Source organism: Pelodiscus sinensis, chromosome 3 (genome assembly GCF_049634645.1).
Source record: "Pelodiscus sinensis isolate JC-2024 chromosome 3, ASM4963464v1, whole genome shotgun sequence".
Taxonomy (NCBI): Eukaryota; Metazoa; Chordata; order Testudines; family Trionychidae; genus Pelodiscus; species Pelodiscus sinensis.
Window position 1 is genome coordinate 129891690 of NC_134713.1, and position 19918 is coordinate 129911607.

At 42.4% G+C, this 19918-nt stretch overlaps 1 protein-coding gene across 3 annotated transcripts in view; it reads left to right on the plus strand.

Annotated features, from left to right (window-relative positions):
- FMN2 (formin 2) overlaps positions 1-19918 on the plus strand; it is a 241250-nt gene that overhangs the window by 125745 nt on the left and 95587 nt on the right. For all 3 annotated transcript variants that reach the window (XM_075924820.1, XM_075924819.1, XM_075924822.1), the window contains exon 9: positions 10260-10321. In XM_075924820.1, coding sequence (XP_075780935.1) covers positions 10260-10321 — 62 coding nt within the window. The remainder of the gene's footprint in view (positions 1-10259; positions 10322-19918) is intronic.

A 19918-nucleotide genomic window follows, 5' to 3' on the forward strand; every position in this document is an offset into this window, starting at 1 on the left:
TCGCTCTTCTCTGTACCCTTTCCAATTTCTCCACATCTTTCTTGAAATGTGGCGCCCAGAACTGGACACAGTACTCCAGCTGAGATCTAACTAGTGCAGAGTAGAGCGGCAGAATGACTTCACGAGTTTTGCTTACAACACACCTGTTGATACAACCTAGAATCATATTTGCTTTTTTTGCAACAGCATCACACTGTTGACTCATATTCAACTTGTGGTCCACTATGACCCCTAGATCCCTTTCCGCCATGCTCCTTCCTAGACAGTCGCTTCCCATCTTGTATGTATGGAACTGATTGTTCCTTCCTAAGTGGAGCACTTTGCATTTCTCTTTATTAAACTTCATCCTGTTTACCTCTGACCATTTCTCTAACTTGCTAAGGTCATTTTGAATTATGTCCCTATCCTCCAAAGAAGTTGCAACCCCACCCAGTTTGGTATCATCTGCAAACTTAATAAGCATACTCTCTATCCCAATATCTACATCATTGATGAAGATATTGAACAGTACGGGTCCCAAAACAGACCCTTGCGGAACTCCACTTGTTATCCCTTTCCAGCAGGATTTAGCACCGTTAACAACAACTCTCTGACTATGGTTATCCAGCCAATTATGCACCCACCTTATCGTGGCCCTATCTAAGTTATATTTGCCTAGTTTATCAATAAGAATATCATGCGAGACCGTATCAAATGCCTTACTAAAGTCTAGGTATATGACATCCACCACTTCTCCCTTATCCACAAGGCTCGTTATCCTATCAAAGAAAGCTATCAGATTAGTTTGGCATGACTTGTTCTTCACAAACCCATGCCGGCTATTCCCTATCACTTTATTAACTTCCAAGTGTTTGCATATGATTTCCTTAATTACCTTCTCCATTATCTTCCCTGGGACAGGTCTGTAGTTTCCTGGGTTGTTCTTATTCCCCTTTTTATAGATGGGCAAAATATTTGCCCTTTTCCAGTCTTCTGGAATCTCCCCTGTCGTACCAGGCTATACCATTTTGTAGATCATGTTTGTCATATAAGGTAGAAAAAACCTGTTTCAGTGGAGTTTTTAAAGATGTAATTGGAAAATATTTTTTATTTTTCAACCAGAAAAGGTATATCTGCTAGTCACCATCAGCTGGGCAGACAGCCACCAAGGGCCCCAGGGCAAGGTGTGGAGGGGCCTGGCTCTGCACCCCTGGAAGGAATGAGACCTTGGGCAGAAGGGGTGTGGACGGGGGCAGCCAGCCTTCAACACTCCCCTGGCTGCAGCACATGCCCCGCAAAGCCCTGGAACAACTACTCCTTATGCCCCCCCCTCTTGCTGGTGGTTCTGGTCACTGTTGGTCCCACTTTCCAGGAAGCAAAAAAAAAAAAAAAAAGCCATGAAACTAGCTTATGGAATAATCTTATATACAGGCAGTCCCCGGGTTACGTACAAAATAGGGACTGTAGGTTTGTACTTAAGTCGAATTTGTACTTAAGTCGGAACTGGCATCCAGATTCAGCCACTGCTGAAACTGACCAGCGGCTGACTACAGGAAGCCCGAGGCAGAATTTCTCTGCCCTGGGCTTCCTGGAATCAGCTGCTGATCAGTTTCAACAGCAGCTGAATCTGGACGCCTGGGACAGAGCACCTGGGGCGCTGCTGGGTAGGTCTCCGCAGCGCTGCACCTCAGTGCTGCAGGGACCAACCCGGCAGCACCCCAGGTGCTCTACCCCAGGTGTCCCCAAGTCAGCTGCTGCTGAAACTGATCAGCGGCTGATTCCAGGAAGCCCGGGGCAGAGCAGCTCTGCCTCGGGCTTCCTGTAGTCAGCCGCTGGTCAGTTTCAGCAGCGGCTGACTTGGGGACACCTGGGGCAGAGCAGCTGGGGTACTTCAGGGTTGGTCCAGTAGCGCCAAGGTGCGGTGCTGCGGGACCAACCGGCAGCGCCCCAGCTGCTCTGCCCCAGGAGTCCCAAGAAAAGCCTGGTCTTCTGGGGGGGGGGGGCGCACTAGCTGCGCCTCCCCCCCCCAGCAGACCATGGAGACGTGGACGGCGGGACCAAGATGCGCCGCGGTCCCGCCACCCGGGTCCTCCGCAGCTTTGCTCCGCGTCTCCCTGGTCTGCAGACCAGGGAGACGCGGAGCAAAGTCGCGGAGGACCCTGGTGGCGGGAGCGCCCAGATGCGCCGCGGTCCCACCCAGGACCTCCGCGGCTTTGCTCCGCGTCTCCATGGTCTGCTGCCCACCCCCCCCAGCAGACCAGGGAGACGCGGAGCAGATTTTCTCGCCCCGGAGGATGAGGGCGTCGGGACCTCGGCTCGTCTGGGCGGTCCCGCCGCCCGCATCCTCCGGGGCGAGAAAAGCCCAGTTCGTAAGTGCGGATCCGACATAAGTAGGATCTGCGTAACTCGGGGACTGCCTGTATATAAAAATGTAATCTAAAGCTCCCTAACTAAATCTGTCTCTCTTTCACATCCTCAGAAACTAGAGAGAGTTACTTGTGCTCTGTGGTAAGACTTAGACACCATTTTAAGGCAGAAGGAGGGTGTGATGATAATACTTCCTTCATTTATTCAAAATCTTGCCTCCTACAAATCAGTGTTCTGCTTCAAATTCCACCCCCAAAGACCAGCCTCCAGCAGGTTCATTGAGACTATTGGCTTGTCCACGCGCTGTAATTTTCAGTAAGTATAATCTGGTGACATGCCAATCTTTTTTAGCTCTCCTGTATCCCACACCCAAGATTCTGTCACCTGCCAAACTCAAAGAAATCTTATCTAAACATTAAGATAAGCTATGAAGTGCTCTGTATGGTCAAATCAGCAAACCTTTCAAAAACAGAACTGAAATACAATCTCTCTAGATTAAACAGTCTACAATAGCAATCATGTTTGTATTTAAACATTTTATTCGGAAAGGATTACAGCATGGGTCTCCATTTTTTTTTCTTGCCTAGACAAGAAGGCGACATACTGAGTCAAACAAAATGTATTTGTTCTCAAAGAATTAAACTTGCACACATTTTATAAACACACAGTATAGGTGTATGGAGTTAGACTGACTTAATCAGTAACTGCTGTCCTTAAACTTGCATAGCCATATTTACTTGAGATGTCTGTAGCAGAGCTGTTTGTTAGCAATATCTTTCTTTTATACCACGATTAAATCTCCTATTAATATAATTCTTAAATTACACAATAGAATACAAAGATGGGAAGTGAAAAGTTAAGATGTCTAATGTTGTAGTAATGTTAACCAGTCCATATTATACATTGTAGAAGAATGAGTAGTAAAAATGAGTAGTGCTCATTCACTTTCATCATTAATTCTCCTTCTTCAGTTGTTCAAATTTTTTCTTTGAAATTTTCCATGGTTGGTGACTTCCCAGACACATGTGAGTGATTGGATGTTTTTAAAACAGTTTTAGTTTTGAATACTTTAATAATAATAAACACAGGTATCACCTAATTTCCTGCCACCTTCAAATTGAAAACCTTATGCACCATTTTCATTTCTTATTGAGAGTGTAGATCCAAATAAATCACTGTTACAATTAAGTGATATGTATACACTTCTAAGTGAGATGGATTCTCACCTCCGTGGCTATGTCTAGACTGCAGGTTTCTTGCACAAGAAGCTTTTTTTGGAAGAGATTTTCTGAAAAAACTTCTTGCAAAAGAGCATGTCAACACACAAAAGTGCATTGAAAAAGCAACGTGCTTTTTTGAAAGAGAGCATCCAGACTGACTGGATGCTCTCTCACATAAAAGGCCACCCAGAACCAGTTCAGGCAGGGGTTTAGGTTCCAGTTGCTTCCAAGTGCTGGTGCCGGAGCCTTGCAGAGACACGCATAAAGTGTTGGTGCCGGCGCCCTGGACAGCCATTTCTCTGCTTCTGCTGTGTGCTTGCTACCTCTTCGAGGGACAGCAAAGCTCTCGCAGTGCCTGCTGTGGTTGCCCTGTTCTTTTGTGGATGCCACAGCTTTCTTCTTCATGCCATGGTACAGGAGCTGCCCCTGGGCATCTGTCGGCCCACACGGCCATGCTACAGTTTTTGCAGCATTTTCTGCCAGCTGTCTTCCTGGTCCTGCATTACTTGGACTCCGAGCTCATTTGGGGGACCCTCTCCATGGCTGCGGCTGCTCCACTCTGGCAACCGCACCCCACTGTGGAGAGGTGTTTTGGGAGGCTCGACACCAGTTCGGACTGGTGGGACTAACTGGTCCTAGAGCAGTGGGACAACCAGCAGTGGCTCCAAAACTTCTGCATGCAGAAGGCCACCTTTTTGGAGATATGTTCCTGGCTCGCCCCCACCCACTGGAGATGTAACACCCACCTGCAGCCCGCCATCCCCCAGGAGAAGTGGGTCGCCATCACCATCTGAAAACTCGTCACCCCTGACAGCTACCAGTCGGTGGGCAACCAGTTTGACATTGGGGAAGTCCATCGTCGGGGCCCTCCTCATGGAGGTAAGGAGCTCTTGGGCTGCTGTCCCTGCAGCGGTGTGGGGAGAGTGTTGCATAAGGGGGACCCTTGGGAAAGGGAGGCTGTGGGGGGTGGAGGGGAAGCCCTGTCCCCAGGGGCTTGCGCTGTCCCACCCTCACACAGTCCTGCTGCTGGGGGGCGGGAGCAGCCTCATAGGAAGTGGCTCCTGGGATGTTTGGGGGTGCAGTGGAAGGAAGCAGAACAGGCACCTCCCAAGGGCTCAGACACCCCCATTCTCATTCTCTGTTTTGTGTGTTTCTTGGTCTCCTTCTGCAGGTGGTGAGGGCCATCAACTCGATCCTGCTGCGGAGTGTTGTCTGTCTGGGAGAGCTGGATGCGACTGTGGCTGGATTTGCTGCCCTGGGGTTCCTGAACTGCGGTAGAGCCATAGATGGGACCCACATCCTGATCCAAGCACCGGACCATTGAGCAGCCCAGTACATTAATCAAAAAGGCTATTTTCAATGGTGCTGCAGGCCCTGGTCGACCACCAGGGACACTTTACAGACATTTTTGTCAGGTGGTCAGGCAGAGCACACGATGCCCACATGTTCAGAAACTCTAGTCTGTACTGCAAGCTGGAGGCAGGCACATTTTCCACCACCATGAATTTGCCATTGTGGACATGGCCTACCCCCTGATGCCATGGCTGATTACATCCTACACCAGCCACCTGGATCCCAGCAGGGACCAATTCAATGCCCACCTGGACAGAGCCTGGATCCAGGTCGAGTACTCCTTCAACCATCTCAAGGCACATTTCCGGTGCTTGCTGCCCTGCTTCGATGTGGGGGAGCACAACATCCCTGAGGTGGTGGTGGCATGTTGTGTCCTCCTCAACATTGTGTGGAGAAAGGGGGAAGTCTTCGTCCCAGGGTGAGGGGAAAAAGCTGGCCACGAGGGGCGAGCCTTCCAGCAGCCGTGGACAGCTGCCATCCGCCAGGCCCATCAGGCCGGGGTGCACATCCGGGAGGCTCTGAGGAAGAGATTATCTCAAAGACCGGAGTAACTCTCACCAGGGCCTCCTGCCTTGTGGCCCTGTCCCTTCCCCATCACAACCCCTCCCTTCGCCCTTTCCCTGACCTCCCAATAAACACACCTGTTTGGTTTTCAAAATAATGCAGTCTGTATTAATGAAAGATTCTGAAAGGTGGGCAGGGGGAAAGAAGGATTATAATGGGGAGGGGGAGGTAGGTGGCTCAATGTGCCACCTCGGGTGCAGGGACCTTGTCAGAGTTGCAGTCGGGTAGGTCCAGGGAGCACAGGAGGGTGGATAGGAGAGGGACTGGAGCGAGGTCATAGTGGGCAGGGGGAGGGGGCATAGGCACCACTTGGGAAGGAGGCATGGGCATCACCTGGGGAGGGAGCAGAGGCATAGTGGGGGGGCAGGCGGAGGGGGAATGGGCATAGTGCGGGGGGCAGGAAGGTGGAAGCCAGGAGTAGTGGCATAAGGCGAGTGTGGCATCATGCGGGACATGACTGCACGCATGTTGTCACTATTCCTACTTTAATTCAGCTCTTGGATTCATCTTGCCAGTGGCTTGATGTTTTATGTATTGAGGATTGGCTTCTATTCTAGATTGGATTCAGGATTTATAGGAAACGTGTGATTTTCATAGTAAAGGCATGGCAATTTAAATGTTATTTATGTACAGTTTGTACTGTACAATAAGCTCCTTTGCTTAGTTCCAATATTCTCTTGTATCCAATACTCTTTGTAGGTGACTAGCTATTTTCACACACACAAAAAAAACTGTTGGCACGTCTTTGTCCTGCTGGTTGTTCGGACACATTTTAGTCCTTGTTTTGAAAATGGCACACAGTTGGCTTGCTTGATATTTTCACTGTATGAATAAATTTGCATAATTTATTTTACTATTATTCTCCTTTAATGCTTACATAAAAGCCCTGAAAATAATCACTCCTTCCATTATAATAAAGGCTGTGCACACTCAGAAAGACTTTGTCCCTGCTTACACTTGTTACATGGAATTTTTCATCAGATTGTGGCAAATACTAAGAGGGATGGGAGGATAATAAGCTCAGACCATTTTGCAGTGTACCTGTTTGCACACTGGGTGGCTCTGAATCATGCAAAAAAAAAAAATTCAATAATTTCAGGTATTCCCAACTGCTTCTCAACCTAGCTGTCATTAAGTGATCGATTTAAATAGCTCTTAAGGTGATAATGGATCTTGAGAAGGCATTTGATGAATGATGAGGCTTATAGATTCATTTTGGGAGGAGGAGCTCTGCATAAAGGGCAGCATGGAAAGAGACCCTGCGGCCTTTGTAGAATCAGAGAAGTTGGTATTCAAGGCTGGCAACACTGACAGAGTGGTGATGATGGATAAGAAAGAACAAAATTGCATAAGCAGAGAGAGACAATTATGTCAAGTCTGGCTGCTGAGAACTGGAAAGAGGAAGGGTGACTCATAATGTGGGGAGTAGTGTAGGACTTGAAAAATCTGGGTTGAGTTCCCAGCTCTGCCACAGACTTACTGTGTCACCTTGAGCAAGTCACTTAGCCTTTCTGTGCTCCAGATCCTTTTATGTAAAATACTGCCTTCCTCTCTCACAAGGATGTTGTGAGTATACATATGTTAAATTGTGAGGTGCTTAGATATTGTGGGAACTGTAGCTGAGTAAGTACATTAGGTAGATAAATAGGACAAGAAACTTTATTTTGATTGACAGAAAACTAGTAACCATTGCATGAAAAGAGCAGGTTTGCACAGTTACATCAGAGTTATGCATGGGGTAGATGTCATTTACTGCAGTGCTTTCAATGTATTGAATAGGCACGGCATGGGTTTCACTGAGACTAGTGAAGAGCGTTTTGCAACAGTCAAGATAGGAGATGATTTTTTTCACTGTATTAGTGGATGTGTTTCATCTGTGACTATACTGACTTACTAAAAAAAAAAAATGCGTGTGAGATTTGATTTTCCCCCCGACCTGTTCCCAGTGGGACAATGGGATATAATTGTGGAACCATGTGAGTAAAGCCCTGACCGTGACACACTAGAACTGTGTAGTTCACCTCAGTCAGGACCTCCCGAGTTACCTAGGAAGAGTTGATGTTATGGATGTTTCTATTAATGAGTGGACCACCATATAGTGGATTTTGGGGGTTCGTTATCTTGCAGTTTTAGTTGTTGGGTAAATAGAATCAGATGCTTAACTACAGTGACCCTTGTTTATATGAGTTTGTGACTACAAAATAGTATCGTCGAGATGTTTTTAATGATCCCCTTACATTATTGAATGTATAATTCTTTATCTGGAAATAAACATTTTTGTGGGTTTTTATGTGGAAAAATCCTAGTGGGATTTTATAGAATGATAGGTGAGTAGGTATATGTATATAAGTAGGTATATTTAGCTGTGTCATTATCTTGGGAGTGACACTTATTTACACACGCATACACATGTGTACGCGTGCACGCACACACACACACCATTTCTTTATATCCTTGTGGGTAGTCTTCTGAGACTGATTTGCTTTAAGCATCTCCCTGATATATGCACACTCTTCTGCATACTTGTTTTCTTGAAAGTACACAGACCTGGCACCATTGTGTTTGCCAGGCATTCTCTTATCTCAGGCAAGCATTCAAACAAAGTGCTCTATTGCTCTTTCAGTAATCCATGGATGATCTTAACATTGTGGAAGAAGTCAGAACAGGAACTTTTGCCATATTTCTTACTTCAGAAGCAGACAGTATCCAAACCAGGACCAGTGGTAGTGGAAGATAACCATTGCTTCCAAGTAAATGACTCAAGGGTTGTGGTGTTTGCATACAATATAAATACACTAACTTGTAAAAGCAAAGATCGGTTACATGAGTAAATGTAGTTCCATACTACACCTTGTTTTGGACAGCTGTTATAACACTGGTATACAAGCTCAAACGATGTGTAGAAATCTCTACACTGCAGAATCCGAACACATTATTACTGATTTTTAATCTTTGATTGAACAAGTGACATAAAATAGCACAAACATATATCCGGACAAAACAAAAACCATTGTTGTATCTTCAGAGACTGTTAGCAATCGTGTTGTCATCAGCTGATTTAAAGACATACGCTTCAGCTATTAAATATGTTTTGCTAGTTTAAATGGACTTTTAATGTATTTGACATTTTTTAAAGTTCTTAAATGAAAAGGGAAAATATTGGCATTTGGAATGCAAATAGACAACTCAATTTTAGCATAATCTTATGCAAATTCCTAATATATTTCACCTCTTTCTCTACCCTTTATAATACTACAGTTTACATTAAATGTGGGCTTCTAAAACATTTTAAATGGTAGGAGACAGAAGGGAAAATATATGAATAAATTATATTGGATAAGAAAAAAAACAGAAAAGATCTTTGTTATTGTTTTGGAGTATTAACACGTTTCCAAATAAGTTTCCATTCTTTTCATCTGCTAAAACTCTGTCCATACATATGCACTGGACCCTGCTTGGCTTAATCAAGATCAGTGTTTCTTTATTTATATATTTTTATTGTACTGTAACTACAATTAAGTTCCAGACATGTAGGGGGAAAATGTGATGAGTCCCAGGCACTGAGTGGTGTCACTGAATGCTTTAAAGCAATGGGAAACAAATGAGTTTGAATTATATTGTCTGTAATCTTGAGGTGTATACACAAAATCACTTAGTGACAGTCAAGGACACTGATTTATAGAGGATCAAGTAATCAGATACTGGGATTCCATCCCTGATCACCATCATGGTTGCTAGAGTATTTTTGTCCCAGGTTTATTTTGCCTAACAGATGAATATGTATACAGAAAACAAAAAAACACAGAAATAGAACACAATCAAATAAAGAACAAAATGGCACAAGTTAAAATATTGTGGTAAAAGTATTTATTATTACAAGAATCCCTGATGTGTCACGTTCAGCATTCCTTTCTGATTTGCTTTCTAATAACCTGGATGGTAAGCTTGTAAAAATATATATAATTTATGGGGTTTTAAATAATCCTATATTAATAATTTTATATTCATATTTATTTATGGAATGATTCTTCCCTGACCAGCGTAAATATGAAATATGCCTGGTACCTCTACTTTCACTTTATAGATTTTATAGTATTTATAATACTGTGTGTGTGTGTGTGTGTGTGTGAGAGAGAGAGAGAGAGAGATACAGAGATACAGAGATACAGAGAGAGAGAGAGATACAGAGATACAGAGAGAGAGATACAGAGATACAGAGAGAGAGATACAGAGAGATACAGAGAGATACAAGCATTGGTTAGGAACAGGAAAGGCATATTTTGTATCCGTACTAAACCTGTCGGCTTAGTGCATAGAAGATTTGACCCTTGTCAGGAGTCTTGAAGTTAACTGGCTGATTTGTGGATTAATCAGTTTAAGTCTGAAACCAACCAGTGACGGGAATGAGCATTTTTTTTTGTGCGTGACTCTGTGTGTGGTTGTACAGATTTACAAATTTTTATAATGCTTTCATTTGGACCATGAAAGTCTGATGTAAAGCTTATCTCTGAACTTTGGCTTTGGTCGTACTCATGGGATCGTGTGTGTGTTGGGAGAGGGGGATGAATTCTTTAACGCTTGTCACCTGGCTCTACCAGGTTCCTAGACCGTGGTCTTAGAAACAGCACTATTCAAGGCATTAATAAAGTTAAAACCCTTAAGCTGTACGAGCAGTGGGGTCAGAAAAGCAATTCCTGTGCATTGTGTTCAGTGTGTCTTTCACTGCTGGATTATCATTTTGACAACTAATTCCTTTTCACTTTGTCTTCTTCACAGCTGTTGTGAACTTGGACAACTCCATTGTTGACCTAGAGACCCTTCAAGCCCTCTACGAGAATGTGAGTTTTAGTAGGCATAAGTACATAGGTATACACTGTGTTTCATATGAAGGTGTTTGGGGGTTTGAAAGAAGAATTCATTATTAAGATGCACAAATGTGTTCTCTGTTAAGGAAATTTTTACTTTGTCAAATCTGCATGCAAATTAGGATAAACAATTGCCTTTTTAAAATGGCAATCCATTTTGTAAAGTGCATTTATTTTTTAAAGTCAATGATTTTATGTATATTTAAATAGATAATTTCTGCCTTTTAATAATCTTGATACTATATTTGACAGGAATAAATATAAAATAAAACTGTATTTGTTTTTAATGAATATTTTTCCTGTGCTGTACCTAACACTATTGCATACTATATTTCCTGGAATTTCACTTTTGCAGAAAATAATGGTTAGTGACTTTATAGCAGGGGTGAGGAACCTTTTTTGGGCTGGAGGCCCTGATCCACAGAAAAATCATTTGGGATCCGCACGCAAGTGAGAAAACAAAAACAAACACAAACAAACAAACAAAACCCAAAACAAAACCCTCGCTGAGGTGGCCACCAACTGAGAAGGAGAAAGACACTCTCCACATGCCCCTCATACATCAAACCTTGTTGGAGGGGGACAGGATAGTAGATTTGGTGTGAACCAGCCTTGTGGGGGATATAAGGAGGAAGGCTGGAGCATCAGCACGGGCTCCCAATGTTGTGGGGGGCACCCCAAGCCTCGGGGGCCAGATCCAAGCAAGCCAGGGGCCACCTCCTTCCCCCAGGCCTTAGGTTCCCCACTCCTTGCTTTGAAGGAAAGGATCATTGAGAAAAGTAAAACTTAGTATAGCAAGATCCATAAACATGAGATACTAACTGCTTTGAGAGATTGTGTGAAAACCATGCAAATTCAGAGATTTAAGAATAAATCAGGATACACTCTAAAGCATTATGGTCCCAGCATTATACTTACTGTACAGCCAGGAACAGCAGAACCCAGCAGAGCATTTCTGACTTCCACTGTTGCAAGAGAGGTAGAAGGCCACTTATGCCTAGAAGATGTTGACATTAGTATTGTCAGGTCAAGGCCTCTAAATTCCCCGGAACAGCAAACAGGCCTTCTGGTTACCCTCAATAGGTCCCACGTCTAAAGGTAGAAATCATTAAGTAGGGGAAATATTCTTGGCGCTCCTGCCCAATAGATGCAGTTACCTAGTATTCCCTTAGCTTAGAATTTAAAATATAATTGTGAAAACTGGGGGTCCTTGCTTTTAAATATATTGAGCATGTAAGGCTGGATCACACTGTTCTACAAAGACCCTGAGAGAGGTTCAGGAAATTTATTTCAGCTTATGAAGTTTCCCTGAAATCATCTATTTGGGGGATGAAGTTACATTATGTACATATGAGTTTTCCTTTTAGAGTAGACAGGAGATCTGACTCCCCTTGAATGATGCATAGAGATATGTGGATATCTGCAGTATGGATGTTAGATAGTGATTAACTGAATAGTCATGTAACCGCACAAAATATCATCAGTTACATGATTATTCAAGAGTTCTTGAAGGCAGGACCGGCACTCAGTGCACTCCCAGCCCCACTCCCGGGGAGCCCTCTGCCACCTCACGCTGCTGCCGTTGTATCATGATACAGAGGCAGCAATGGGGGGGGCGGAGTGCATGTAGTTGATAAGATTAACCGATAAACCTAGGTTTATCGGTTATTTGGGTACTCAGCTTCACATTGACATCTGTAAGCTGCAGAGCTAGAACCTTTTCCTGTTATGCTACTCTGGTGTTCAGTTAGTAATGAAAGAGGTGCTGGAGCTTAAGTAATTAGCAATCAAGCAATTTTATTTTACCTTCATAACTGATGTGGTAAACCCAGGTGCCAGAGCTATGAACTCACAAACATGGAGTTCAGCCCTGGCAAGTGACAGCACAAATAAGCGCTGTTCTGACCCCTTTCATTCCCCCATGACAGCATGTTTGTCACAGGGGCCAGTGTAGACGTAGACAGAGAGAGGAGACACAGAAAGAGTGAGTGACTTACCTAAGGTCATATAGGAAGACTGTGGCGGAATATGAATTGAGTCCAGTTGCCCATGTCTGAGGCTACTGCTGTAATACTGGATCATCCTTTATGCCTTACTCATCCTCTCTGTCACTGCCCTACCATGACTGAGACTGCCTTCTTGCTCCAAACCTTCATGGATTTGAGCACAGAAGGGACCATTATACCATCTTGTCTGACCTGTAGATTGAAAGCGACAAAACTCACTTGTCCACTGCTTCAGTATGCCTGTAACTTCTGGCTGAATGACTGAAGTCCCGAACTCTTGATTTAGATTTCAAGCTACAGACAATCCACCATTTGCTCTGATTTAGATTGGCAAGTGACCTATGCTGCAGAGGAAAGAAGAACGAAAACAGGGTCTCTGCTAACCCTGTGGTTTGCACGGAGAGCGGTGTTTAAGAATACTTGGTCTTTCCTAGATCCATCTGACCTCTGCCATTTTTCACCTGGCCTCTTCTCACATAGAAGACCCGTAGGTGCTTTCACAGAGTCAAAATAAAGGAGGGAGAGGCTCGTTTGCCACCCCACAGAAGAACTTTGCCTATTTTAATTTTCTCATTTTCAAAAATAATCTTACTCTTTGCGAGTGAAATGGTAATCGATACATTATTCATATTCATTACCCTGTGATTTCAGAGAAAAACATCAATTATTTGCTGCCAACATTTTAAAAGGTGTGTACACCTCAGTATTCCAGCTCATTCGCTCATATATAGGATGCTTATTCCAATGACAAATATTCCCTGCAGAAAAATCTGTCATTCTAGTATTCTTTCTATCTTTCACCCACAAAAAAATCCATCATTTCCATGTTCTTTTCCCTCTTTTTATTAATCTATTTATTTTCCCATCTCCTATTCCATTCAACTTCCCATGCTTCCAACACACAGCACCCTATGGAGGTGCTTTCTGTGGAAGCTCCCTACTGTTCTTTACCCATTATGGCAACAGGCTTTTTGTCCTGTTTCTTCTGGCTTTGGTGACAAGTCATGGGAATGGTGAGAGTCCTGCAGCTTCTCGCTTGGGGTAGTTGCTAAAGTGAGTCCTCTCTACTGGTAGTCTAGGGAGTTTGCTTTGAGGAGACTGGCACTGGCAGTAGAAGAGAGGTGAGCACTCTGTGCGTGGCAGCAGCTTGCCTTGCCTCCTTTCCTCTTCCTCCTCATGAACTGCTGGAGTGCTGGAAAATGGTTGGGTATGATTGGTAGTGGTGCTGGGGAGCCAGGGAAGTGACACACGATACAGCAAGGTGAGAGGTGGAGGAGTAAAACCAAGGTGTGGCAGCAGCTTCAGTGAGAAGCAGTCAGTTTCACTTCCGAGGGCTACACATTTTAAGAAACAGAGCCTGCCATTATTTCTAGTGAGCGCCCACTCCTAACACTGCCAATTCTTGCCCGCCTTGATCACACCATTGTGTACTATTCATCCCAACACTTCATTGACTGTTCCCAAATGTCTAGAACATTTTTTACTGAAACCTATGGGTCTTCTCTCTGGATGAAGGTCAGCCCTGCTAACAAGGGACTTTCACTAATTTCCTGGCACACATCTGTGAAATGCTTTCCACCTCCTGTATATTGGTCACTCTTTTCAGTGTAACAGAATAACGTTTGTGTAACAGAATAACGTTGTTGTCAGTAGCCTTTGATGTTTTCTGTACCTGATGTAGGGAATTCCTTGAGAACAGTGGAGCTCCTGGGAGGATGTTATATATTTATTCCAGACACAACTAGATATTTGAGAGCAAGTTCATTTAATACACATCTTATTTCTCAACCTGAGCAGTCTCAGGTGTTCACCACCACACTAGCTAATGTTGGCAAGGGGGAAGAGTATAGGTATTTTTTGAGGCAGTAAGGTCTAGTATTCAGGGCATTACACTGACACCCAAGAATCTGATTTAAATCTGGGCTCCGGCAATGACCTGTTATGTCATCTGGAGCAAGCCATTCTCTCTGCTTCCCCTCTTTCCTCTGATCTGTTTCTGTGAATGTAAGGTCTGTGATGCCTGGGCTGTTCCTTACTATACTTTTGCATGGCTTTGTGTCTTCTAGAATGTTTATGAGAGTAGTTAGCCTATGTGACTCCTTTCTGTACTTTGCAGACGTTAAATTAATTCTCAGCTCTGAAGATTGTTGGTTTTTTTTTATTGCCAGATAGTTAAAGATCACTGTACTAGTCCTTAGCCATTTTATTTGCTCTCCGTGAAACATATGGGAGCATTTGTTTTACAATCTTCCTTCAGAATGTAATTTTTCCTGATTGCATATGTTTGGCATGGTGCTTTCCCCTTCTAGATATGAATGAAGTTTGGGCAGCCTCCAGACCTAAATACACCCTAATTTCAAAAACCACAGTCCTAAGGACTCAATTCCTGTTTACTGAGGAATTAAAGCCTTCTTAAACCACGTAGTTACTAAATACAACTTTAGAGATTTTTTTTTAAATAAAAAAAAAACTGTGTAATTTGTTTAGGATTATTAACCAGTATTGCAATGGGATGGTAACATCTTTATTAATGGATAAGTGTGTAGTATCTACACTTTTATTCAACAGTTGTATAGTTTCTTCTGAAATGTTGATCTTCAGATGTGAGCTACTGATGAGAAGTACTGTAGATGAGCTATACATGAACCTTAGAGTTGCCAAAATAGCATTATGGACTAACCACATGCCATGTTTGGAATCAGAAGCACACAACCAGGTGTCAGAGCGCGCGCGCGCACACACACACACACACACTAACAGTACAGCGTTGTGTTAAACATAAACTTAAAAAAACATGTCCCGTATTCATATAACATTGATACTTTAAATGGGTTATTTTTGCCCTTCAAAAGCATCTTCTGCAGGAACCAGAATTAAAATCCACCTACATTTTAGGAAGTTTAAAGTGATTTAATTGTAAGGATACAGGGACAAAAAATTAGGCACTGTGGAAAATTTTCAAAAAGTCATTCCTAAATAAGTATTTTCCAGATGAGCTATAGCTGTTAAGAAGGTTTGACCCTAAATATTTGAAAACATGATGATTTCTGAGAATTGCATGGTAACTGCAGCTATAAGTACTGAGAGGCTGTCCTTTTTGGGAGTGAGGAAGTGTTGCAAAACAAACCAAAACCCACTTTTTTGCAACAGTTTCTGACCTTGCTCCTTCCAACTTCTCCACAAAGCCTTCTTCCAGCAAGCCTGGATAGTAACTCCCCTGTTTCTAGAGCAGGCCAGTCATTGTTAAGGCTTAAAATAATATAGAAACCTATTATACAACATAACTTACTAGTGAAACCTGAGTTCATCTCAATAGTCTTTTTTTTTTTTTTTTGGTCCCATTTCTGGTTATAATGAAAAAAACAAAGCCCTCCTAAACTCATCAAAATTTGAGAAGCACTCATTCATGCAATATATATTTTATTTTAATATTGTAAATGTAGACCTTAATATCACATTTAACTTTAAACAGGTTCATTCCTAAATAAACAATATTTATCTTTTTTACAAAACTGTAATTTAAATAAAAATCTGATTTTTAAATCATCAATTTTTAAACACCCTGCTAGATATTTACAATGGAACCATGTGGTGTTTCAAGTTAATGGCCTTTCTAAAATCAGTGCTACTTTTTTTTATACAAACTCTCCACGTACATTTTGTATTCACAGTACACTACATGGTTTCAGTGAATTGAAGTTGACTGGTATTTTCTGCTACTGTTTGGTTGACTTCAGCAGAAAGCATATAAGTAGGGATGATGGTCCCCACCCTGAAGCCTGTAACATGGCATTAGTGGGCATGAGTCTTAATCAAAACTCTGATCCCTTGCAGGCTTGGACTATAGTTAAACCTTAAGCTAGCACTTAGGAGTATGAAAAATCCACATTTCTGAGGATTGTATCCCATGGTATAGGCACAGCTAGCTTGATGGAATAATGCTTCCATCGACCTAGCTACCATCTTTTGGTGTTCATGAAGTAATGGAAAAACCCCTTCTGGCATTGAAATCTGTCTTACCTCTAAGGCATCGTAGCTATGCCGGTGTAACAGCCATTGTGCAGACATGGCCTTAGTTCGGGAAAATTGAGATCTGACCCTTCGAGCTCGGGCCCATCTCTACTCATTCTGGTGAGTCCCTCAGAATCATGTAAATGGTTTGGGAAGGGTATTGTTATCCTTATCCTGTCTTATGAGGAAGGAACTGCTACTCTTCTCAATGCCTTCAATTGGTTTTTTTCTCTGCATCAGTGTCTCATAACACCTTATAGATCATTCTCTTTCCAAAGGCTAAAAATGTCAAGCTGTAGGAAGATCCACATTTCTCCATAGTTTGCATCAGAAAGAGATTTTGCTGTTAAAAGACATGCCTTACGGGCTAGAAGTCCTTCTCGGTTAAGCTAATCGATTAGAAAAATCTGCATTTTAAAATATTCCATGATTGCAAAGCTGTACTCCATAGTGAGACAGGAGGGGACATGGGGTACTCCTATAGCTCTGCAGATGCTGTTCTGCTACTGTCTGTGTAACCCTAGAGTGCAAATCTTTCTGGAGTTTCTTTTTTACCAGATTGAATACTATCAAAAGAACTTTGAATGCTAAATAGACCTATCAGTGTTCCACCTTAATATGTTGCTAAAATATAGGATGATAGCAAGCCTGCCAAAGAGGAGGAGGAAGGAGGACAATTGTCCTGGGGCCCAACAACAGCAACAGACAGAGCCCAAGGCCTCAGGCCCCTTTTAATTGCTCTCAGAGCACCAGGTAGGGTGCTTGGTGCAGCTCTGAGGGGTAGGGTGGTGGGTGTGCTATGGTCTGGGTAGCGCTAAGGGTGGGCTGCTTTCTGCCCTGCCCTTTCCAGGGGCTGGGAGACAGACAGACAGACACCCACCCACCCACTCACCCCCCCCCCCCCCCACACACACACCCTCTCCCTCTGCCTCTCTGCTGGATGATTGAAATAATTAAATACTTTGTACACTTGATCAGTAAAAGCAACTTATTTTCTGAGTTCTGCTCCTCTGTGTTAGACTGATAGGTAAACTCTTATGGAATGTATTAATATAGAAGTAGCAAGTCATGGAAGAAAAGAGGAAAAAGATTCGGATTCACTACCAGCAGAAACTCGTTAAGGCCTCTGAAGTGGGGTCATTCTGCCAATGTGAAATTTCAAGTCCCTGAGCAGCCTCAAAAAGACCTTCTCTTCTCCTCCCCCCTCCATTTGTTACTTCCAAAGCTCGCAGGAGAACACAGCCTCCTATAAACACATCTTTTCTAAAGATTCAAGTTGAGGGGAGAAACATGTTTCCAAGACTTCTGACCTGTCTTCTTTGTACTGACTTCCATCAACGTCCCAACAAATGTGGTTTGTAGTGTTCAAAATATGTGTTTGAGAGAGAGGAATTGGCCGTGTCACCAAAGTATATTCTTGGTCACAAAATGAAAAATACGTTCAGATAAAATTTAAAAATTTTCCATAGATGACAGACAATAAATGGCTCATGGGGGTCATTTTCTTTAATGTAGCAAACAACTGAAGAGCAGTTCATTAAAAAAAACTCAGGATTTCAGGCACACAAAAGGGGCTAGCAATGCCACCTCTTATAATAATACATATTTTTTCCTTCAGTCTGCATTAAAAAAGTTAATTGTGATCAGATACTCAGCACAATTACCATTTAACAAGGGGAAAAATGTCAGAATAGTAAAGAACAGGTTAAAGAATATTTACCTAAGTTAGGTTGGCTTGGCAGAGTCTGGTGAAATTCATCCAAGGGTTCTCAAGAAACTAGCTGAAACAAATTCAGAATAATTGGAAATTATCTTCAAGAACTCATGGAGGACAGGTATGGTTCCAGATGTCTGGAGAAAGAAAATAACGTATGTGACTTTTAAAAGGGGGACCAAAGAGGACCTAGTAAATTATAGACCAGTCAAGGCATCTTTAATATTTGGAAAGGTCCTAAAACAAATTATTGAACAATCGGTTTGTAGGCATTTGGAGGATAGTAGGGTGGTGAGGGATAGCCAGCATGGATTCCTCATTGGACTTGAAGCCTTCAACAGAATGAACACCGTCAGAGAAACCACCTCTAAGCTCAAGTGGATTCTGCTTTCTAAAATAAGGACTCACAGAGTAGGGAAATCTCAAGTGCAGAGAATTGTACTGTAGCCCCATCAAGCCTGCATCCTGGAGATAAAAGCTGTCAAATTATTCTTGAGAAACCTTATTCCTCTTATCCAGCAGTAATGGGGTACATTATGTACATTATCAGAAAGGTAGCTAAGAACCAAGCCTAATGCAAAAAAAAGATAGTGAATCTCTCTGCTCAGGCAGATAATATCTTCTCCATCAGAGCCCTTCATATTCAAAAGACAGACCACTGGGAAGCTGACTGTTAACAGATCCTGTCCCTGTGGGGAATAGTCACTGACACGCCAATTGATTGGGGAGCATTTGGAACATGTGTCATTGGACCTCACCAACTTCAAGTGGTCTGCAGAGAAATTCTACAGCAGATTTCTTTTAATATGCTGGACTAAATGATGGATCTCAGATAACTTTTCAGTCACCTGGTCATTGAGTAATATACTTTTTTGCTTTCACCTTCAGATCAGAAATTGATCTTAAAAAGTTAAAAGTCAGCCCAAATCTAATTCTTCCATGGTGACTGACAAAATTGTGGTACTATAAATCATCTGTTTAGAGTCCCAATGTTCTCCTTCCAAACTTGTTAATGCCGGAACCATTAAGATACTCAGGTGCTGCTGGCTTTTGGTTTTAGTCTTTCATGAGAGGCAAAGATGCTAATGGTTGCATGTGTTGAAGTGTTGTCTTCCCTTTCTATAATACTGTATGTTAAGATATGGGCACTTTTTCCTCCTTGAATATAGATAAATACTTTGGAGTTAAACTTACTACTTTCCCCTGTATGTTATACTTTTGTCAAGAGTTAAACACATATTTAAAATGGCCATGAAGATAAAGCCAAAAAGAGAAATTCTACCCAACTTATGCATCACTATAGTTGGAAAATTAATTGTAGTGGCAATGAATATGGAAAGATTTGCAAACTATGAGATCTCTCCATCTTCACTTAACAAGGACTATTGCAAGAAAGACCACATGCCCTAACAGAGGGTCATCCAAGGAACTAATGTCAAGAAGAAAAATGAGATTTACATGTGATTGCAGTGGGTTATTTTTAAAGATAAAGTGAGATTCATTATACTCTAGGAAAAAACACCATAATTGTTTATTCGTGTTATATGTGTCTTGTATGATACTTTTAAATCAGCTCAGTGATTGTTTTATTATTCCATTCCTTTTCCAAAATCCTGAATAAAAGTTAAGTAACACTGAACAATATGGATCCCTTTGATTTAGTTAAAAATACAATGTATGTAGATATAGATCAAATTGCATTCAAATGCAACCCAACTGATTTTTGAATGAGAAATACCACTTAAAAGGGAAATACTTTGATCTTGGAAACTTTATAAACATCCAAAAGAAAAAAAAGTAGGGAGTGGAGGGCAGGAAGTAAAAGTATTGTCTCAATGC